Source organism: Castor canadensis, chromosome 13 (genome assembly GCF_047511655.1).
Source record: "Castor canadensis chromosome 13, mCasCan1.hap1v2, whole genome shotgun sequence".
NCBI lineage: Eukaryota > Metazoa > Chordata > Mammalia > Rodentia > Castoridae > Castor > Castor canadensis.
The window spans coordinates 4,893,922-4,918,329 of record NC_133398.1 but is presented as its reverse complement, the minus strand read 5'-3'; the positions used below and the strand labels follow the sequence as shown (position 1 = coordinate 4,918,329).

At 44.0% G+C, this 24,408-nt stretch overlaps 1 protein-coding gene across 1 annotated transcript in view; it reads right to left on the bottom strand.

The window, feature by feature from the left end:
- Med27 (mediator complex subunit 27) overlaps positions 1-22,374 on the bottom strand; it is a 201,345-nt gene extending 178,971 nt beyond the window's left edge. The window contains exons 1-2 of the mRNA XM_020161590.2: positions 22,127-22,374; positions 19,971-20,115 (exon numbers count right to left, since the gene is read on the bottom strand). Coding sequence (XP_020017179.2) covers positions 19,971-20,115; positions 22,127-22,329 — 348 coding nt within the window. The 5' untranslated portion in view covers positions 22,330-22,374. The remainder of the gene's footprint in view (positions 1-19,970; positions 20,116-22,126) is intronic.
- Positions 22,375-24,408: the final 2,034 nt, after the last annotated feature.

The following is a 24,408-nucleotide window of genomic DNA, read 5'->3' as shown; positions in this document are numbered from 1 at the left end:
ATCCTCAGATGCAAAAACCTCATTTTAGTCAAATCTCCCCACAGCCCAACTATAATGACTAACAATGCTGAGGAAAGCAGCTGTTTATTGAGCCCTTACTGTGTGCTGAACACTGCTCCAAATGCCTTATGTCAACCCAATGAGGCAGCTGCCATGCTTCAGCCCATTTTTAAGTAATTTAGTCCAGGACACCCAAAAGGAGGTGGCAGAAATAGAGTTTGAACCTGGTGTCAGGGTCGAAGTACTTACTCATTGGGTTGCGTTGCTGTACACATAAATTTGCGATTTTGTCCTCAAATATAACTGATATAACATCTGCTAACATTTCCAACACCATAACCACTGCCTATTGCTTATTCCATGCCTTTGTCAGCATAACCTCATCAACAAGGACAAGTACTGGCATTTTTCACACCTTGTTTTTAGATCTAGAGCAGACAGTGCTCAGGAAGGAATTTAAAGATGAATCTTCTTTCTACATCTGCACAGATTCCTAGTTGGTGGAGGAAAATGGAAGAGCAGAACTCAAATGCAAATGTAATGGAAAACAATTATACAGTAACCAATCTCCTGTCCAACAATAAAATGAAAATGGCTACCAGCTTCCAAGCAGGTATGAACCTTTCTAGAAAAGCAACTTTTCAACTGTCACAGAAGAGGAAAGGTACAGGCATCATAAAGAAAGCCTCTCAACCTTGCTGAGGAAGTCACAGATAACTTAGCACAACCCCTTTCCTAAGAACTGCCACCCTAACTCCACGGATACATGCATTGATCAGAACACAACTGGCTGCACATTTCTATCTCAAAAAACAGAACCAGATCCTTCACTGGGTCCATACTGCTCACCTACACTGAGGTAGTGAGAACTCAGAGGCCACAAGACCACCTTGTTCCACCAAGCACATCTGTCTACAGACAGAAAAGTCAATGGAAACACTCAAAGAAGCAGAAACAAGGGACCATGGGATCATGCCAACACTCTTGGAAGGGCTGGCTACACTGCCTGCCCAGTGATTTCATAATACCCATTTTGTTAATGTAAACTCAAGTGAATGTTCTCCTTATACACAAACTTGCCTAGACAAAGGAAAAAGTAAGCCTTAGCCTACATTACCCAACATAATCCTCAGGCAACTCTATCAAACAGGATTAAAGGATTGGGGCTTGAGTTTCCTTGACCTTTGTTGGGTTTTTTGTATTTTTAACTTGGGGGGGGGGGGGCGGGGCAGTTACTATGGAAAGAGCCCGGGGCTCACCATTTCAGATCTATCTAGTTTCAGGTAAGACATTTACCTTCTCTGTGCCTTCATGTTCTTATCTGGCAAACCAACAGGGACTACCATGCTCAAATGACTTGATTCCAAGTCCCTGGGGAACCAAAGGAGATAATGAATGAGGAATCTGGTCTGTGGCCTACAATGTGCAATTATTTCTATGGGGACCCACACATGGGAACAGCACAGGGAAGGTATGAAAACACTGGATGTGCCTTCAAGAGGGTCCACAGCTGGGCAGTATGTACCACGGGCATACCCACACCCAGTATGGTGTTCAAATAGTCTCTTACATCTGTAGCCAGCTTCCTTCCGCCTAAAATAGTCAGGAATAACTTACATGGGCTTCATTAGACTTCAGTTGCTTTAGGATAAATATAAGCCAATGAGAGGGCAGAATTTCAATTTCCCATATACTAAATTAGATAGTTACTAGAAAGTTCTGATTATGCCTGGAAATTCTAGCAGGTGTTACCAAACATCTTTCAGGAAAGTGAACAGGTTTTCTGAGTTTATCTTTCCTCAAGCCTCCAAATTGTGGGTGCTCCCCTCCACTTTCTCAGCTCCTCCTAAATGATGATGAAGATGTCATGACTGGCTCAAACTAAGTGTAATAAACTTAGTTTGATTGTTCTACCCTCAAGAGAAAAAAATTGTCAAATGACAAACCTACTTTTTAATCATTAAAAATGATGTAAGACTTGGCCAACAATTTTAAAAGTAAAACATATTAAGTTGGGTGAAAATATGAATGCTATTATCATTTGAAAGTCGGACATAAGGAACACGTCCAATTTTTTCATGCATAATATAGGGGTTTTGGTCCACCTCATCCTACCTCAGAGAGGTAAGGGGCACTACTCTTTTTCCAGTAACTTGGAAGGTCATCTGAAGATAACTGTGTGACAAAAAAAAAATCCACATTTCTACAGCTTTAGTGAAACTGTCTGAAAAGCTAAGGATTTTAGAGCAAGGCCCATTATCAATATATCATATTTCATTTATTCTAAAAGTCATCTTGCAACCACGGTGTCTGAAAAATTATCTTGACAATGCATTGGTTTCCTTGGCAGAATCCCAGTGGTATGAAAAGAAAAATGCTTCTTACAATCAGCAGTATCTTACATTCAATAAGACACAGAAGCAATTTTGTGAGTACCCCCGCCCCACTACTCACACCTCCTTCCCATGACTGCAAAGAACTTACAAACTCACTCTAGTTCCCATTCTGAAAATCTCACTTGACTCAAGAGAACGAAGCAGAAGGAGCGGCAGCAGCAGCCAGCCACAGAGCCTCACTGCTTGGAGGAAATGAAATTAACTCACAGGCAAAGATGAAAGGGCCAGTTCTCTACTGGTGAGATATGACAGACAGTATCAGAATCCAAACCAGTGCTCTGCCTTTCTTAAAAGCTTTTAACTCCAACTCAAGTATTCACTTTAGAGAGTCTGGTTTCTCAGACAGGGCAAGAGGGAAAGAATTGCTCTCAGAAGGACTGTGGTGAAGAGCTATGGACCAGCATGGAGCTTCATGAAAGGGAAACACACTGCAAGTTTAAACAGTAATTTGTCCATAATTATCCTCGCAGGTTGATACAAGATAGTTAAATTAAATAAATTAACCAAAGTACAAATTGTGCTGGCAAGCTCCAGTGCCTTGCTTCTCCTAAGGCCAACCTGCAAGCCACTCCAAGGCTGCATCTCACAGCCACCAAATCAGAGCTGGCAGGTGATGAGACCAAAGAGATGCAGTCACGCTCTGGAGCCAGAGGTGGAAATCTGAGGGGCGGGCAGAGGGAGGGCTCTGCTGAGCCGTGACAAGGGAAGACTTAAACACAAGATCCATTATAGCCTGAACACCCACAGCCATTTGCACATCGAGACTGGAAATAATCCTCAGGAAAGCAGTCATTAATATGCCTTGCCCAACACAGCTCGAGAGCCCTGTCTGCTGAGCGGTTCTGCTGGGACGCAGGACTTGCCACACCCAACCTCTTCACTTGGTACTGCAAGCTCCTGGTCATTGTCAGTTTCGCCAGCACAGATGCTCACTAACAGCTCATGACCACAGCCCTAAGAGCTAGCATGCATGGAGCCACGGGGCTAAGCCCTTCACCAGCATTAGCTCACCACATCTTCTCAAAAACCTTAGAAGGTAGGAGCTATTGCTATCTCCATTGAAAGATGTGGAAACTGAGACTCCAGAGAGGCCAAAAGACCTGCCCAAGGTCACACTCTCTAAATGAATTATAGAGCCTGGACTGGATCTAGTTACTGACCCTGTTTAGGGAGAGGGGAGAGTTTGTTTCAAGATGGAAAAAATCATAAAGAAATGAACAAAATTCTACTTCCATTTCTTTTGGAAAGAATTGATTAGCATAAATACATCCTGAAGTGTAGAGATTTGTGGTAGAATGAGTAAGCGGGTCTCTGCCAAGAGGCAAATGACCTAATCTTGTTCCACTGCAAACACAGCACCACTGGAAGGCAGAAGTTGAAAGAGGCTGTCAAGGGAACAAATGATAAGAGCTAGTAAAAACAGCTACAGAACATAGCCTTGACCACCCACAAGACACACCCACAAGATACATCACAAAGCAAACTTGAGGCAGGCCAACTCATAAAGGTCTCTAGTCTGCCAGCCAAGAGAATGAACACACATGTGGTGAATGGCACTGCCCACCAACTGGGACCGCTGTACAACTCCAATCAATGGCCTCCTTCCAAGAAAACTTCATTTCAGTGCCACTCTTTCCAAGTTTCAGACTCCCTACCAATAACACTCTTTTGCCCACTGCAAAATTCAATCCTCAATATTCCCAAAGATTTTCCTTTTTCTTTTCTCAGGAAGATGTCTGCAGGTTATACTTTCCCAATAGAATAGCTCTTGATAACAGTCATTCTTCATCAGATGAAGGACCGATACAATACCCTCTCTGAATAGATAAAAACACTTGTGCAACACTAAGGACATTTTAAAAAAGAATAAAAGATGAGGGGGCAGAGGGGCCTGGGTGAATCCTTGAGAAATGCAGGCTGAACCTCAGCTTTGGAAAGTAAGTCAGAGCTAAAAAGACCAAGTAACCTTATCCTCAGCACACTCCTTCCTACTAATCCTGCCCCTTTGGCCACGGCAGAATTTGTCCAGCTGGCACAGTTAGAATTGGAGGTGATGCTGTGGTATAAAAATAACCATACTTTTAGACCTGTGGATTGTGGTTTCAAGATTTTTTTTTTATACTTACGCTAGTAGTAGTTTGCCAGTGAAAATGAGTTGGCAAACTTTTAAACTACATTGATTTGGCTTGAATATTCTATAATAAACTTCCCTAGAGTATATTGCATGTTAATTGCTGCAAAATGTGTTCCTAACAGTTAATGTGGACCAGCTACTCACCTGAGACCCTGACATATACTAACAACAACCCTGAATTGGATACTGTCACCAACCTCTTTTTTATAGATCAGAAGACAGAGTAAATTGCCCAAAGTCACAAGCCAGTAAAGGGAAGAAGTTGAACTTAAACCAGGCAACCAGACTCCAGAGTCCCTGACTGAACTCCCCATGGCACAGTCATGTCCCTGCTTTAGAAACTATAGTTTCTAAACTATAAAGTTCTTAACTAGAAGGCGCATCTTCAACTTTCACTGTATCCTTTCTCTGCCCTTTTCCTATCTGCCTCACAATAATCAAGATAATTTGCCTTCTGTTTGTATCTCTAAACTAGTTTAAAAAAAAAAAAAGCCTTAATATGCATTATCCTTCAGCAAGCCAAGCCGTGGATAGAATGCATAACCCAAAGACAGCTCTCCCTGCAGCTGTGTGATTAGGAAATGGTTAAGAGCCATCTCCTTCTCAACATGCAGCAAAGAGAGACCTGGAATCCTATCTGGGCTCTCTATCTCCTCCTTTCCAAACCACACTAAATTTAAGGCATAATACTGCTTCAAGGACAATTCAACTGGAATTTGGTTTGCTTTCTTCTGGTGAGCCTTGCTAGCCACTGGAAATACACAATGAAGAAGCTGGCATGGTCCTATCCCCAGTGTGAGCAATCTGTACTTATGGTTCAAAGTGAATCATGTCATGATGTAAGAAATATGAGGGGGGGCACTGCAGAAGCACATAGAAGGAAGGGGTACTTCACTCTGAAGTAAGGAAAGTGAGGAGTAAGGAAAGATTCTTTTAAGTATGTGACTACAAACAAACATTCAAAAATGAGGAAATATTAGTCAAGTAAAAAAGGAGGGGAGCCTGATTGGGCTTTGGCAGAGACATGAGGCAGCAAGGCTCAAAAGGTACCTCAAGGTGACAAGGTGCCAAGCTGAGGCACAGCAGGAGCCAGTCTGGTGCTGTTACAAGCTGTCCAAAGCAGAGACACAATCATGCTGGAGTTTGTCTAAACACGTACAAGAAGGAGGCCTGAGCACATTTTAGCAGGAGTCACATGAGCATACTTGCATTCTGAAAGATCACTCAGGGGCTGCATGGGGAAAAGACTGGCTCAGGTGAGACAGGGGAATCCAGCTGGACGTCAAATGTCCTGGCCAGAAGAAGCAGCTCACTCATTCAGCAACAAACACTTCTTAGTATCTGAGGAATGGGAACAGAAGACACACAGTCACTGAGAAGTGCCCTCCAGAACACGGCAGGCTGCAGGGAGGTATCAATGTTCTCTAGGACGAAAGCAAAGGGGAGAGGCCTTTTCCATTCACAACCCCTAAGAATAAAGCAATTCCTCCAGAGACACCTCTGCTAACCAGGAGCCTTGAAAACTTCCCTCGAAAGCAGTATGTGCTCATCACTATGTGACTGAGAAGGCCAACACTTCACGATCTGGAAGTCTTAACAGGGTAAGCAACACAAGACATCTTGCTAGGAAATTACTTCATTCCGGCTTTATAAGCTAAGGTCCCCAAGTACAATGTTTTGGCTGAGGATTCCAATGAACTGCCAACAGGATAATGTGGTTACACAACTGTCTGAGCTACTGTGAAAATGCATTAAAATCTCAGTGTTTGAGTACATCCAAGCAATTAAAATTAACATGGTCTGCTCTGTTTGAGACTAGGGAAAACTAGAGACAGGAGTGGTGGCCGCCACAATTCGATGATGGATTTTTTGTTGTTGTTGTTTGGGGTTTTTTTTTTATTTATTTGTTTTTGTTTTTTAACATTTTTAAAGCAGTCAGAGTGGGCATTTTTGCTATCCCAATCAAGCTTGGTGGTAATCTAGAAGCAGGAATGTCTCCACTGGCTGGAGTAGTAGTGTCTAAGTGAAGAGGGCACAGGGGATGGGAGCATGGGGTGATGAAAGGAAAGACATGCTGAGTGCCAACCATGTGCTGGCCCTATGCTAGATACATCTGCCACCTGGAAAAAAGAAGTGTCTTCAGGCCCATTTTGCAGGTGGAGAGGGTGAAGCTTAGAGAGGAACTACAGCACACGGAAACAATCACAGTGATTTTTTACAGGAAAATATACTTCCACCTGGTCACTAAACAAAACTCTTCAATGGTCACTTAGTCATTTTATACTCACTAAAGAGTTAAGAAGTTGGTCTATCTTGGAACTTGGTTGATTCCAATTCTCATCACAAACACGTGGATGAGGTACTATTTTGGATCAATTCATTCAATTCAGGGAACCATGCTGAATTATACAGCAATTTTAAATGGTGAGACAGACAAATATCACTATGATTGGATCACCAGGTAGGCGATCAGACAAATGGAGAGAACACAGGGCACCCAGCACCTCAGCTCAATATCAAATAGGGTGCTGAAGCAGGTGCATAAGACCAATCTCACACATGATAAAAATCATCATTCAGTGCTCCAGGTATATAAAGGAAACTTAAACAGACCTCAGCTGGTTTAGCTTCCCAGTTTTAGCTACCCACAGTCAATAGCCGTGGTCTGAAAATCACAGAAAATTACAGAAATAAACAATTCATAAGTTTTAAAGTAGGTGTCATTCTGAGTAATGTGATAAAACCTCAGCCATCCCACTCTATCTTACCCAGGATGAAAATCATTCCTTTGTCCAAGTATCCATGTTGAATATGCTACCTGCCCAAGAGTAGCTGTCTTAGAAAACAGATCAACTGTCATGGTATCACAGCACTTGAGTTTCAAGTGGCCTTATTTTACTTAATAATGGACCAATGTGCAAGACTACTGATGCTGGCAAGTCAGATATGCCAAAGAAAAGCAGTAACATACATTCTTTCAGTAAAAAGGTGAAATCATGTGAAGTTGCTAAGCTCTATCGTAAGAATAATCTTCTATCCATGAAATTAGGAAGAAGAAAGAACCCCATGCCAGTTTTGCTGTTGCACTTCAGACTATAAAAGCCACAGTCACAGTGCATGGTAAGTGTTTGGTTAGACAGAAAAGGCATTAAGTTATAGGGTTCAGTACAACCTATGATTTCAGGCATCCACTGGGATCCTTGAACACATCACCTGCAGATAAGGGAACTACTCTACAGGCAATAACAAATGTGTAGCACTGTCTGCTACAGGATCATTAATCCATAATGTACAGAAGACATGAAAAGGTCTCTATCATAGAAACAGACCTACTGGGTCAGGTCTAAGGTTGACAGCAGCAAGTAAGACAGTAACCTAAAGCTAATCAAATGATTATTTTCCCTCTGGACACAAATATAAGATAAATATTTAGTATTCTCTTGAAATCAATGAGAACCCCTTAAAACAAACACAGCCTTAGACTGGAACAGAATAAGGGCAAATAACACAGTACACTGTGTATCACTAGAGCGAAATCTGCATTTATACTAAGTATGTGATGGAATTAAAATGAAGCAAGCTATAAACAAGATGATATTTAAGATTCCCACACAAGAAGCATGACTTCCTTTATGTCCAGATACTTTTCTGAGCAAGTTATATGTGTCAGTTAAGTCACCCAGCCCTCTGTGAGTTATGTTCCTTTCTGATAGCAAGGAATAGTAAGCTGAGGCACTTAAAACCACTGGTTAAGGAAGGGGGGGGACCAGCAGTTGATTCAAGAATTACTAAAACCATATGCTTTGGGGACCTGTACTCTTCTGACTGAATTAGAAAACTGAATGGATGGATTGGATGTGTTCTAGCAAAATGCACACTACCTAAATACACAGCTTGGAAATGATTACAAGTGAGCATCTCACAAGAAGTGCAGCCATTTTCTCATGTGGGAACATATGCACACATCAAAGTCCCCATAGCCGTACCCTTCCAATTCTAACACATACAGAGCCATCAAGGAGAGAGCTGAGCCTGCAATGCTCAGGGATGGAACTATTGACAGGTGGTCAACAATCAGAAACCTACTGATTGAAAAGAACAAATAGCACAATGTAACTCTCTAGTTCTAAAACACATAGGCATGCACAAATGTGGAAAGGAGGAACAACTGATAGCAGTGACCCCAATGAAGCACTAAGTATGATTCCTAATGAAAGTAGAAACAAAGGGGAGTGGCAACTCTCTGGCTCAGACATTCATTGGTGCCCCGGGAGCAGTTGGGGGCACTCCTGGGCAGTCTCTTTCTCTTTCATGAGATGTCCAGCAAAGATGCTAGTTACTTGCTAACATCCCAATTCCTCATATCCAGAGCTTTCAGCAAGCAAGGGCACCTGCCTCTCCAGAGCCAAGAGGCCTGCAGCTGCTTTGCTCAGAAAGGTCACAGCAATTCCCCTGAGCCATGGCCACACCCAGGCTGAGCCACTTGAGGCTGGCTGTCAGAGATCACACCTGTCCCTGATGATTCCCTTGCTCTGCCATGTGGATAGATCACGGCTCCTGCTTCACTAACGGAGTCACTCCATGGGAAAGGGTAGGATTTTAACAGGTCTCATCAGCAGAAGAAACCTCTGTTCTTCTGAACACCCAGTTGGCATTCCTGTTTCAAGCTGCTAAAATACTGCCAGTACCACAAGAGGACTAGCAGCATAACCATGGACAAGTCACTCTCTCTACAAGATAGGGTATATCTGATGGCTGAGATCAGGAAGGTACTGTCCCTGGGTTGTTTAGGAAATATGGCAGGGTACCTACTATATGTAAGATGCTAGGTATCTGAAGATGACTCCACAGTCCCAACTTTGGAGGCAAAAGGGATATACCTGGACAGCACGCAGCACAGTGTGCTTATTCACCCAGAGGCTGAGGGACAAAACTGCATGAGGTCAACTCTGCTTAGTCCTGGTCTTCACCAAAGCAGCACTTTCACAGAGACTGGTAGAAAACGATGTTCTCACTCAGGTGTAAGGAAGAAGGTTGGCGGGAAGCAGGGCACAGTCCCTTAGCAGGATGGTCATGAATGAGGCTGGAGGAGATTTCTGAACACATCTATGTGATAAAGACACAACGGGGGGACCGGGGAGAAGGGCTCATGGGTGAAATGGGCAGCCAAAGTTACTGACTTGTCAGAACCTACTAGACAAGAAAACTGTCCCCAGGGCCAAGTAAGGGTCGTGGGGCGTTCCATTCATTTTGTCCAGTCAACAAGGAAAAGCAGCAGCTGTGCCAAGGCCCTATCCTGTAAGGACTGGCCCCAGCAACAAGCTTCACCAAGTCCAAGAAACTGCAGCAAGCTGTGCCTCCCAAAACAAATAAGTAACTGCAGCAAAAGGACGCCCACACCAGGGGGAACGCAGAGCACAAGTTCCAGAGCCAAAGGACAGTGCAGTGAGCAGGAGGCAAAACAGATGCCCAGCTTTGCCTCCCCCCATGGTGGGCAGGAATCCTGACCCTAGCCAGAGGATCCATGAGAGCAGACAACGGTCATCAAAGAATTCGAGATAAAGCTTCTTGCACTCACACCCATGCCTCCTCCCTCCCAGTTCTCCTCACCTAACAAGCACCACAACAAAATCTGAAAAAGGTCAAGGTGAAGCTAAGTGAAGCAGATTCAGAAGGAAAAACACAAACAATCAGAAAAGGAAAGGAAGAGACTCAGAGCCTTCAGTTCAAATCAGTCCAACTACTGTTTCATTGCACACACAGAAATAGCTAATAGCAATAATCACTATTTATTGTGTCTGCTCTGAACTAGAAAACTTTATACATTTCTAGTTAGACACTGGAAATCTGGAAAAACAGAGCAGAAGCACCCGGTGAGATCAGTACCTTGCCCATTTCATAGTCCAGCAGACTGAGGCCCTAAGGTGTTCAATAACTTGCCCAAAGTGTCAGTCCTATCATAGGACAGGGCTTAATCTTATGGAGGAAACAGACCAGAAAGCAGGCAGAGTAGGATAAAAGCAACAACTGGGGTAAACACAGGGGCACCTCTTTTGGATACATTTCATGCTTCCCAGAGGAGGGAGCAAAGCTGAGCCCTAAATGACTAAGAGTTTTCCACAGAAAGAAAGGAAATGGAAGAACATGTACAAAAGTCCAGAGACAAAAATATTATGGTCCCTTGGGGAGCTGCAATTAATTTTGTAGAACAGAATTGGCAAAACAAGAGCAGGGCTAGCAGGAAGAAGGGGATCTGAACACTGAAGTCTGTGCCGGCAAAATGAAACCATGCCTGGTACTTCCTTTAAAATACTCAGTCCTCACTCTTCTCTGGAAAAGAAAGCACACAGGGGGAGAGGTAGGGAAATAAATGAAACACGACTGACAAAATGTTCTTCATCGCTGAAGTTGGGCATACAGAGGTTCATCATACAATTCCCACTTTTGAGTATATCTGAAATTTTCCATAATAAGAATTGTTTATCTCCTCAGGAAGGAAGGGAAGAAAAGGAGGAGGATGAGAGGGAGCTAAAGAAGCAGCTGGTGCCAGGCCATGCCCATGGGCCTATCACCCCACCCTTCTCTACCCCTCCCTGAACAGGCAAGGTACAGACCCACCCTGTGCCGCTCACTCACAGGCAGGCAGCATTGGAGTCATCCTCACAACTCCCCTAATGAGCAGGACCACCCCACCATTTTACAGAGGAGGAAACTGGGGCTAAGTGATCTAACCACAGGTCTGAGTGCTTGTGGACTCAGGTTCCTGATCACTGTTACTAGAATGCTCTGGAGGCAAACTAGGGAGCTGGAGTCCTAAGAGAGATGGAGAAAGCCACAGGAGAGCAACAGATCAGATCTCTACTTCACAGAGAACATCGAAAGCTGCAGAGAGGAAAGCAGCTTGGAAAAGGCAGACCCGTGTAGAGGCAGCAGCACAGCCCCAAGAAGTCATGGGGACCTGGGCTCAGGATGTGTGAGCCAGATGAAAGGCAGTGAGATGGCTGAGGGCCAGGCAGAAGTCATGCATGACACCAGGGTCTGGGCACGTGGCTGGATAGGACCGCCCAGCACAAGGAGGTCTGGTGGAGGCACAGATTTGAGTTCTGGACTGTTTCCATCTGAGAAGCCTGTGTGTATCCAGCAGACACTTTGATACACAGGTTGGATCTTAGGGGAGAGATTTTAGCCTGGCAACAGTTAGGTAGCATTTTGTACGGCTGGCAAGAGAAGGGCAGAATGGGTGAGATGAACCAGAGAGGGCCGAACAACAGGAAAAGAAGCACTAATCTAGCAGCTCTTCTCCCAGCCAAATCACCATGAATGCTAATGGGAGGCATAACAACAGATTCTTCCTGTCCGTGTAATGATGTGCCTCCTTCCCACCACCATGTGCAAACCAGCATGAAGAAAACTGACATGGTACAAGTTTGTTTCCACCTAACATTCCCAGAGAAGGTACCCTTGTTAGGCTTTGGTTACAATCTACAGAAGGCTCTGGACAAACCATACAAACCTCATCAGTCTAGAAAAAGTTAGTAAGACAGCCAAACAGAGAATCGAGATGAGCCCCCCAGCACAGAATGACCCCTGTAGGGCAGGCCTGATCCTTGTCCATCAGCCCTAGAGCAGGCCAAGGATGATTTGTTTTGCTTTACTTTGCAAGAAAGCTCCTGGTATTTCTCACTGAAAACTTTTTTTTTTTTTTTTTTTTGCAGTGCTGGGGTTTGAACCCAGGGCCTTGGGCATACTAGGCAAGCACTCTACCACTGAGCCACTTCCTCAGCCCCCTGTTTCTCAAAGAAAAAGGAGGAATCACAAACCTGATTCCTGCAACAATAAAGTGAAGATTTTCACAAACTACTACAAATAAATAGACCACCAAGATGTGGATTGGCCCAGAGCCTTGGGGTAGAAGTCATTTAAATCACAGCACAACAGCACATTGCTTGAGTTTCATTAGCATTTAGGCTAGAGAACCTTTACTAGGTAATTTTCCACACAATGCTACAGTGAGGCTCTGCCACACCAAAGATTGGAGCTTCAAGCACTTCAGAGATGTTCCCGGCCAGAGAAGAAGAGACAACAAGACCCTCTCCAGACCCCAGAAACACATCAATAATGCCACTGGGTCTTCCACATCAAAAGGGGCCTTTGAGAGATCACACAGTCCAATCCTTCAGTCTTTCCCCAAGGACACTGGAACCCAGAGGATGCAGCCACTGGCATGAGGTCAACACAGCTGGACCCAGAATGCCCCACAGAGTATCCTGACTGCACATGCCCAAGTATTAAACTGCATGAAAAGAGCTAACACCTACTGCGTGCTCACCACGCTCTGGGTGCTATTCTAGGTACCATGATGGATTAGACTCACCCTCACACCAGTCAGCCAGTCAGCCAGCCAGAAGCCAGTATCCAGCCATGGCTACGGGGGAGGCTGAGACCCAGAGAGGGGATGTAACTTGCCCCAGTCATCCAGTAAGGATTCAAACCCAAGACATTCAAATCTTTTCATAAAGAAGTGATGCTAAAAGTCCCAGCTGGGCCCATAACACTTTCCTACCAGGTCAGAGGACCCATAGACATAGTCAGAACTCTGGGAGGAAGGTCCTACTGAATCCCCAAGTGGGAAGAATCCTCAGTTTGGACAGGGCCTCAGTGGGAATGGGCCCTTCCTATTTCCTTCTCTGCAGTCCTCTCATCCCTCCTTGTGGCTTCTCCCCGGGGCCCTTCCCCTCCCTTTTCTGCCCCTTGATTCCCAGCTCCTCACCAAACTTCCAATCCCACATACACGAATACACACACTGAGTCCTAATGTGTGATTTGTATCCAAGCTCAGGCTTCCTCAGAGGGAAAAGGTGCTAACCCTCTACTGGAATCTCTATTTGAAAAACATCAGTAGAATATAACAAAATCAAGGGTGGGAGGCCTGATGATAGAGTGGACGTCACTGGGATAGAGGCCAGAGAAGCCTGGGAGTCTGTCCTCATTAGTTTGTTAAGATATTGTAGCAGCCCCTAGGGAGAGTTTACTCTGTGCCAGGCAAGTGCTTTGCTTGTATTACATCATTTAGTCCTCATACCATCTATCTAAAATACTCCCATTTTTAAGAATAGAACCTGAGACAGAGAGGTTAGCCTTGAAGCTATTGGGGAGCAGAGCTGGGGTATGAACCAAGGTGGTCTAGCTTTGGAGTTTACGCGTTCAACCAGTGAACAATACTGCACTCCAGAAATGAATGCATATGTATGCACTATTACTACACATGGGAATTACATCATTTGGCACTATGTGTGAGTTAGCCTAAGGCTCTTTCTTCCTCCAGTGGTGACCCAGGGCCTGGCATATGCAAAGCAGATGCTGTACCACTGGGTTACACTCCAGCCCCTCCTAAGGCATTTAATATGCATTATCTCACTTAGTCTTCACTATCACCCTATCACGCAAATAGTAGTGTTGTCCTCATTTTACAGATGAGGACACTCATGCTCAAAATTTTGTACTTAGTCAAGGCAGTAAGTGCACAGCTGGACCAGAGCTCCGGCCTCCAGAATTTACATCTAAGCCTTTACATTTCTGAGTCCTACAGTATCTAGAAATCCAGCAGACTAGTTTTATTTCACTGTTTTTTTCTATTTGATTGTGTTACTCTTCTTTTTGTAATGGCTCCCATGCTACTGGAGTTTGGGGTAGGAGGAAAGAGGGTTCAAGGTTCAAGGCTAACCAGAGCAGTCAATACTAGTCAACCCACTCTGGGCAAGTTCACACTGAGTAGATGCGTGTTATGAAAATTGGACTTGGGAGAAAGAGCACCTGTAAGAAAGGTACCTAGTACCTTTGTTAATAACAAGGATAACGCAGAACAATGCCCGATCCTAAAGTCATGACTGAGCTTTGGGGGGCATCTAAATAACTTCCTGTCCCGTCATAATATTCTGAATGCAAATGTGTTTCCTGAACACTTGTCCACTACACACAGAGAAAAATAAGTTAGAGGTAGGTCTGGTGGCAAGGAAAAGACTAGGAACAGAGATGATTGACAATGCACAAAGTGGGCTAACCCCCAAGGGGCTAGTAGAGTTGACTCTGCTCTTCCCAGTTTTCACATTGTTGTCAAACCTACAGCTGCCACAGAACACCAGGCACCAGGTGCAGCAGCTCAACTAAGCCTGACTCAGTCAAATCCAGCTCCCATCCTCTCCTAATAGATGATATTGCTGACCTCAGCCCTCAGACAGCTTGTCATCAGTTCACCAAGTGACCTCACCCTGTCCTTCCAAATTACCCTCCTGGAATCTACCACTAGCCGCCATCACAAGATGGCAGAACTTTCTTTCATCCACGAGTAGCACAGCTAGATTTCTCAGTAACGGCTGAACATGGAAATTCTCTTATCACACTTTTATAAAAATACAAGCAAGCAAACCAGCTTTTAGTTATTCTGCCATTCATTCTATGAATTTTAACTGCACAATGACTGTGTACCGGGCACCTCATTAGGAATGGGGACTTCCAGAAAAGTATGAGATAAGACATGGAACCACTCCTCTGGGGCTTATGATTTACCCTTAGGAGAGGACAATGTCCTACATGAAAGGCTCAGTGCTGTGCTGTGAAGCAAGTACAGGACGCAGAAACAGAAAGCACACCCTCAAAGATGGTGTGGGACAAGCACCACTGTACCTGGATGCCATGGAGTAACTGACTCTGGTGAGACGAGTCAGGACAGCAGATGGACAGAAGGGTTTCAGGCTTCAGGTGAATATTCTTGGAATAAAAAGTTGTTCTTTCTTTTAAAAAAACAAGAATGTTTTCAAAAAAAAAAAAAAAAAAAGCGGTGGCACCTTGCTCAAATGAGTTTCTCAACTCCAACAGAAAGTGACCCTTCTGAAGTCTTTGCTGCTTCCAGTGTCACCAGGGAAAGGCAAAGTCCTAGTCTGCTTTTCCAGGCAAATATAGTCAGCCCTCCATATCCGTGGTTTGTGCATCCACAGAACCCAACCAACCACTGATTGAAAATATCACCTCTGTACCCAAGCCATAAGACTTTTTTCCTTGTCATTATTCCCTAAACAACACAATGTAACAACTATTTACATAGTATATACATTGTATTAGGTATTACAGGTTATCTAGAGATTATTTACAATGTATAGGAGAAGCTGTACAAGGTGGCACACGTCCAGGGTCCCAGCAACTTGGGAGGCTGAGCCAGGAGGATCAACCGAGTTCACAAGCTGAAGACCAGCCTGAGTGACACAATAAGACCCCATTTCAAAATGTAAAAAATAATAGAAAGAAAGAAAAGGAAAGAAACAGCATATGGGAAGATATGTGTAGGTCATATGCAAATACTGCCTATTTTATATAAGGGACTTACATAAGCATCCATGGATATGAGAATCCAGCAGGACTAGGGGGTGGGAGGGGGCTCCTGGAGCGAACCCTCTATGGATACCAAGGGACAACTGTATACAAGTAGCCTTCTGCCACAGACAAATGACAAGTCAAAGCTAGAAATAAAAGCCTGGTGACAGGACGCTGGGAACCTAGAAAGGGACCTTCAGGATAACATCAGCCTAAGTCTCAGCATGAGTGAACAGAACAAGTGACATAAAGTCCACACTGACTATTTTACAGCAGGGACAGTGCTGATGCCAATTATTTTCTGCCCTCGTCAGAAGAGCCTGTCATCCTTCCACAGAACAATTACCTATGGGTGCATAAGTTAAAAGCTCAATTCTTTCCCCAGTTAAGCACAGGAAAGGGCTGCTCACAGCAATTTGACATCATTTATTAAATTAGGTTAATTTTTAAATGTTACTCTAACAATTATGCCACTATTACGTAATTAATATTCCAACTGACTTTACAAGAAAATAACTAATCACTAGGCAGTCATGAGACTTTTCTGTGGCCAACAGTACATTAAACAGAAAGAGCACCACGTGATGGGTGGGGTCAAAGCCTTTCCCACACTCCTTCAATTTTAGCCAACAGTGTGCCAAGCTGAATTCGGCAGGTTACCCAGAACTTCACTTAATATATTAATGCATTCACCGGTGTAAACTCTTTGAGGATAAAGTAATGAATGGGGAAAGCTTTAACAATCAAAAAGTTCTTTTAATTTGTAGGAGAAGCAAGATAAACACATATAATTAATTGTTTGCTTCTTCCATTTCACCAGCTGGAAATTACAATACTGGTTTATTTCTTGAGGCTATTTCTTGCATTCATTAAAGAAATGTACATAAGGCATCCTTATCCTGGTTTTCTTCTTTTCTTTCTGCGTTTTATGGATTCTTATAATCTACCTTAAATCAAATCCTTCTCAGAAAAAGGGAAGGTAGAAACAAGTAACAGTCATACAGGACATCTACTATAACAGAGACACAAAGCATGTTTTCCCTGCCTAGCCCCAGAATGAAGTGGAAAGAATCCTCAGCCAATACACACACAGCCTCTGCAGGAAAGAATGCAAGAGTTGATTAGTGATATCTGTCCTGCAAAGAGCAACAGTTTGAGGACCTATGTGCCATGAATTTGTCCATTCTATCCTTCAATAATCCATGGAAATGCACAGAAGTTGAGTGGATAAGATGTATGAATAAAATATAATATGAACTGTTTCTCAGATGCAACCAACACAGGAAAAGATATGTTCTGTAGTTGAAAACCGTGAGCAAAACTGGACTAAGCATCAAGCTTTAGAGGAAAAAACAATCCAAATTCTAGTCCAGCTGGGCAACTGGGGAGCCATGAAGGGGCTGGGCCTACTTTATTCAGCTCGAACATTAAGAGGTTGGATTTCTTGACCATTCTCTGCTACTGGCATGAGGGAATGGGTACAAGAACACAGTGACTTTACAAAAGCTTCACTTTGCCAGGCCAGAGACATACCTAAAACCTCCACAACTCCCCACACTGGTGTATGGGATTTATAATCTGTGGTAAACATCTACACATAGTTTTAACCTATAGCATCTCCCAGGCAAGAAGTTTCTTATACATGATATTTCTTTTCCTTATACAATTTCTTTCCTACCTTGCAGGCAAGGATAAAAGCCAAGGCCTTCTACTTTAATAGCTGAATAATTAAATTCAGCAAATAATTAAAAGTAAACTGTCATCACTTCAATGTCAGACCAGTCAAACTTCCCGAGTCTAGTCACTCATGGATTCGAGATCAGCCTATACCTTACCACCATATCCTCATCACTCTATCTTATTTCTAGAACAACTTTCCACATGTGACACAGCAACATGACTTCCTAAAGAAGTTCAACCAGAAATGGTGTCACAGCATGCACCTGCTGACCAGATTCCACCCACTCACCAGGTAAGTTCATGTTTAGCTGACCAGGGGCACCCCTAGGAAAACCAGGAAAGTCACACAGGACAGTCTGAGAGGGCAGGGCTGTCTGTGCTGCCCTCAGATAGTCATGTCTGGCCTCAGCAACTGTAACAGATATATATCATTTTTTTCTGCCCTATATCCTCTCTGCTATGGTTTGGTTATGTTTAAATCTGTTCCCCAAAGCTTCAAATCCTAGAAGCTTGGTCCTCAGTGCGGCGCTGATAGTGTGGAACCTTTAAGAGGTAGAGCCAAATGAGAGGCCCTTAGGTCAACTGGGGACATGCCCATGAGATTGGAGATTGGGACTCCAATCTCACTGATAAATATGATCTATTCCTCCTACATGCCCTCCCACCATCATGATGCCATCTGCTATGATGTCCTCGCCAGAATCAAGCCAATGCTGGCACCTTACCCCAGAATCTCCAAAACTAAGGGCCAAGTAAACCTCTTTTCTTTATAAAGTTAGCCTACCTCAGGAACTCTGACATAATTTAAGAAAAAAAAAAAAAAAGGAATAATACACCCTCCTTCTAAGAACTGCCCCTCTCCAACACCAAAAAGTATTATTACTTCCAGTGTTTCAAGTGACCTGAGCTGAGAATCCCATTCATAGACTCAATAAACAATTTCTGAGAACACTGAAAGCAGGGCCAGAATCCTTTTTCAAGGTCTGACATAGACACTAGGAGATCTCTAGGTATAAGGACCGCACAGACTTACAACTGCCAGGCCATCTTTTCTATCACTTGAAGAAGATCAGACCAGCTAAAGAAAGAAAGCAGGTCCTGAGAGAACGACAGTGTGACAGACTTCTTCCACACCACATATGCACCTTGAGCCTTGTGAGCTCAGCCTCACATCAGAAACTGCCTAAACATTTTAGTTCCTTGACCCAATGAAGTGTCCTTCAGCTCCAGGTTTTTGTGACTTGGGGGTGCTTTATATAGAACAAACCGGGTTTCTGTTATCAGCAGCTCAGAGTTTGGAGGAAAGACCTCTTCGGCTAAATCCATGGATTCAAGGTTCCAGTTCTTTCTTTAGCACCCAGTGACAAATCATCCTTTTCCTAAACCTCAGACTCAGTTTCAAGGGTTCCACTTCAAACCAAAGAATACTAAAATGTTCCCAAACAGAAATTCAAAGAAAAAATTCAGCACATCAGAAAAACTGTCAAGGTTCATCCATCATCCAAGACCTAAGGGGGAGAAGACCAAAGACAAGAGGAAGAGGACGAAAGATAACTGGGGGGAGGGGACACAGCAGTTCACAACAGTAACAGTAAGAACAGTATCTCCAGGGAGGAAGCAGAGTCTAATGACATATTCTTCCAAAGTTGTCCCTAAAGTATGTCCTAGCTCTTTATCAACAGGAAAACTCGCACACACACAATGCACAGCAGACAATGGAAGGGAGCTCATCAATAACCAGGTTCCAAGGTTATGATCCAATTTTCTTATTATTTTTAGACCACCCTTTAGTTTTCCTTTTACAGTTGTCTTTTACAGGTCTATCTGCTGAAGGAAACCATGGTCAAATTCTATGGACCATGTCAAGAATACTCTCCCAGGCTCAGAGGCTAGCATGTGCTAGATAATCTAAAGTAGTTAAGAGAGTAATCTAACAAACAGCATTCTAGTGACGTCCTCCCATCAATGACAGGGGAAAGACAATACAAGAACATGAACAACATGATAGCTAAACATTTAGACTAGCAGTCTTTAACCTTCTAGGAGTCATAAACTGTTCTGAAAATCTGAAGAAGGCACCTTGCCCAGACAACAATGCACAAACCACAACACACTGCATATAATACAAAGGGGTTCATAAGAGCTACTCATTACACCCATCTCCAATACACCTGACTCAGGATTCTCTTTAAAATGACCTGAGTGTCATTACTAATCCGCAAAGACGTCAAAGGACTACAAAATAGCTTATAGGAAAATTGTGAAACTTCCAACTCTATAAGCCCATGCTGAATCAAAACTTAAAAACTTAAAAACTTACCCTCACTTTCCGCACTTATGGAAGAAAAGTTTAGTTTTTGCTCTATTGGCTCTATTTAGGAAGTCTCCCTTACCTTGTTGGACCATTTATATGCTTGCAGGAGCTGACTATAGAGCGGAGTTTTGTCCTGCACAGGATCCAGGCTTAATAGCCCGCTGTTATGAAGAGGGTGGTTCTCAGATGGCTTGCCTACCAAGTTGCTCAGACGTTCCAGCTCACTGAAAAGTAAAGAGATAAAACAAATAAACCTGAGTCCACTTAAGCTCCAGCGAAGCCAACCACATTGGTCAAAGGCTGGATGCCATGAGAAGTCCTTTAAGAAATGCTTTTTTGAAAGGTGAAAAAAAGATTAGGGACAACCAAGAAAACTCCAAGATAAACTGGGAGTTTAATCTTAATTTGAAACAGGACTCCCTGATGCTTTTCCAAAGGAGAGAAAAGGGGCACAAGAAGCAGCAAGACTCCAAAAATCAGGATTTAACAACTCGAATTGGTCTCTGCAGGGGGGGAGGAGACTTTCTGGGATTTTGCAATGTGGTGAAACACTGCCTCTCACTATGGGTTTTCAGACCTACGTGCAGATCACTACATTTGGCAGAACAGCAAGTACCTGAATAAATGGTGATTATTTATCATTCACATAGACTAGATTTGTACATGATGCTTCACAGATGGTAAAATTTAGCAAAACAAAGAAGAGATAAAATAAACAAATGGAATGGGAAGACACCACGGAGGAACTGTGGCAAACAAACACACTTCAATCTAGCAGGAAAACTCTGGAGAAGCTTGGGAAAGTGAGCCAACAGCAAAAGCACACTCCAAGAGCATGCTCTGAGGGGCCAGTCCCCAAATGCCAACAAAAGCTCTGCACAGCTTCTCATGCTACATTCATTCTGGAATCTTTAGCCACTTTCTTCTTGACACTACAAAGATTCAAGAAGGCAAAGGAGAAATATCAACATTCTTAAAGTTTCTAAAATGGTGAAGAGTTAGATCATCCTCAATAGAAGGGGAAATAGAAAGTGAAGAAAAAACACCCAGTGCATCTCCTCAAACCAGAAAAGTATTAACTGGCACTGCACCCCAAAACAGCATGTGGATGTGGGAGTTGAGAAGGAGCGTGGGATTTATGGAAACTACTAAAGGGGGAAAAAGCACCCATCATTTGGCCACCACCTCCTCCATCCTACCTCCTCTCTTCACCTAATGACTAAGGAGGCCAAGATGAAAAATAGATAAAAAATCAGGCTGGGATTTAGCACAGTAGTGGAGCACCCAGCGTGTGCCAAGGACGGGGGGGGGGGGGGGGGGGGGGGCGGGACGACATGACCCCAACCAATACTGAATCATAGAAGAATAGTTCACCAAATATTCTCCCCTACTAAGGTCACTTCTGAGAAGTAAAAAGCAAAAGTCCTAACATTCTTCCTTCCTGGGAAGGGCTGACTCTCTTAAGGGAAGGTAACTCAGGACCTACGCAATTCAAGAATTGCCTAGAGTGTGCCAGGCATTTTACAAACATCCTTTCATTCAATGCTTACAAGGTAGAAGCAAAGAACGTGGCTTGTAAGAAGAAGGAAAGAAATGCATAATCCTAAACCCTATAGGACCACAAGGCAAGAACTGTTGGGGGCGGAATAGGCACAGTGATGAGGCTGATTAACAAATTACAGTAGGTTTCTGCTGAGGAAGAACTGAACAGGAGCAGAGAGAGTAAAGTGACAGCTCTGAGCAAGTGGCTTCGGAACGGGTGGGGACGACAGATCAAGACCAGCTTCGCCGTGTTTGGGAGTGAAGAGGTGGAACTGATGAATCCCAGGCTCAGGGGCAGGGATCCAGGGAACTTGCTTGGGTGTGGGGCCACTAGGGCTCTCAGTAGTCCAGGACATCAGACGGGATGATGCACAGAGGGCCTACAGGTGAGAAACCTGCTAAGCTTGGAAGAGACGAACAATTTCCTGGGAATAGCACAACTCCTCGACAGAAATGGAACCACCAGAGTGGGCAGCAAGGATGGCGGGAGACAGCCAGTACCAGGAAGCCAAGGGAATGGAGACGAGAAAGCGGGGACGGGAGATACGATGTCCCTGAGGGGCTGGCAGAGCCTTGGAGAGGACGGGGAGCGGGGAAATGGACAACAGCCGTTGACTGGGAAGACTCGCGTGGAGTCGAGGCAGGGTGGCAACGGGTCGGTTCTCCACCCCGGCCCCTTCAGCCGGTACCTACTTGAGGTCCCGGTTGACCGAATGCAAGTTGTCCTGGAAGTGCGCGATGAAGGCCTTCTCCCGGCCCTCCAGCGTCTCCTTGTTCCGCATCCCATCCTTCAGACAGTCGAACACCCTGCTCACGCTGGAGCGCAGCGCCTGGATGGCACTGATGGCCTGGGAAAAGGCCTCTAGGTTCACGCCGACATTCAGCACGTCCGCCATGTTGCCGCCGCCACAGCCGGCTCTCCCGAGTCGGCCTCGGGAGGGAAGCGCCGCGCTCGCTGATAACGTCATTCCCGGAGGCCTCTGGGAAATGTAGTTCGCGCGCGGCTGGCTGCCTCGCGAGCTCGCGGGGGCATCTGCCCAAACAGGGTTTCCAAGCTGAGTAAATGAACGCGAGGAACGGCAAAAAGTGATCTCAATTTGCTTAATGGTAGATGACAAAGAACTACAGAAAGTTTCCGCGTTTCCCCAAACGTGTACTGTTGGAGTCATATGCAAAAGAATTGCTTAGAGCAATAAAGGTCCCCTGAGTGAAGGGTTACAACCCATTGAATAAAACGAGTCCACTTCATAGATAAAGAAGGAAATGCAACCTACTGGCGTAGAAGGAATGATATTAGAAAACTGCCATTAGAGTAATTGATTCAGGTAGGAATCAATGATGTTAAACTTGGAGGTGAAAGTGTAAAAAGAACAGCAGGATGGTTACAGTCTCAAAGAATCCTCTCACCAGATACTTGTTAAGAAGGAGAAAATCATGTTTCAACAATTTCACTTCTGGATGTGTACCCAAAATAACTGAAATCAAGATTTCTAAGAGATGATTGTACACCATGTTCATAGCAGTATTATTCACAACAGGCAAGAGGGGGAAGCAACCCAAGTGTCCATCAGTAGATGAACAGGCAAACAAAATGTGGTATAGGTATCCCACAGAAATGTACACATCTTATGCCCAGGGTGGTGGCTTACACCTGTAATGCTACCCACTAGGGAGGCAGAGATGGGGAGGATCAAGGTTCCAGGCCAGCCCAGGCAAAAATTTCAGGAGACCCTAACTCAACCAATAAAAAGCTGGGTATGATGGTTCATCCCTATCATCCAAGATACCAGGGTCCAAGCCCACCTAGGCATAAACAGGAGAACCTATCAAAAAAAATAACCAAAGCAAAATAGGCTGGAGGTATGGCTCACGTGGTACAGTGCCTGCCTGGCAAGCACAAGGCCCTAAATTTAAGCCCCAGTACCATAAAATTAATAATAAAAAAAATAAATTTATAGATTCTGAACGTGCTACTCATGATGTCTTAGTAAGGTCTGCAGATTAGTTAATCATTTTATCAATGATAATTTCATGGATGAAATTATGCTATGTGAAACAGTCACAACAGGACAAATACTGTAGGATTCTATGTTTTGGGTAGTCAAGGGCTGGTGGAGTGGCTCAAGTGGTAGAGCCTCTCTTGCAAGTGTGAGGCCCTGAATTCAAGTCCCAGTACTGCCAAAAATAAATGATACCATGTATAGAGCAGCCAAAATCATATGAACAGAAAGTGGAATGGTGGCTACCGTGGGCAGATTTCTAGTAAAACCCAGAAGGAAAAGATTTAGGGTTTAAACAAAAGCAACAAAACACTGGCTGAATCCAGCATTGTAAAAGTTCAAGACACCTTCTCCTTTTGTTTTTCTGTCCTGTCCACCATGGACAGGTTTCTGGGAATGTTATTATCTTTTACTAACGAGCACCCACCCAAGTCTTCCTTCACTTTCTTTCCTTTGAGGAGCTGAGATGTGCAGCTTGGAGCAGAAAGGATGAGAGCAGGAGGAAGGTCATGATAGTGACCTTCAACTTACCTTCATATCAATCAGGGGAAATCCTTCTGGGTTTTCTAGAAGCAATAACAAAAAGCAGTTGTAGGAGACTGTAGGCAGGAAGATTGCAGCTGAATATTTCAAAGGGTTTTAATGGACATTGACTTGGAGAAGTCTTGTGGCTGGATCGCGGTGGTGGTTGCACACACATGCATGCACACATACACACACACACACACAAGTGTATATTACCACAGTTTTTAAAAATTAACAATGTAAAAAGGGGGAAGGGTGAAATGGAAACAACAGTGACTTCACAGTGTAGAAACCTGGCAGACCAGCTCACTCCTCAAGGAGTCACATCAGTATCACTAGTGACATTATGTACCTCTTGATACCATGCACTGAGAAGAGCACAAATGTGACTGCTGTGATGTTCCTGCCAAAAATGCAAAACCTAAATGTAATTAGGACACAAGTCAAACT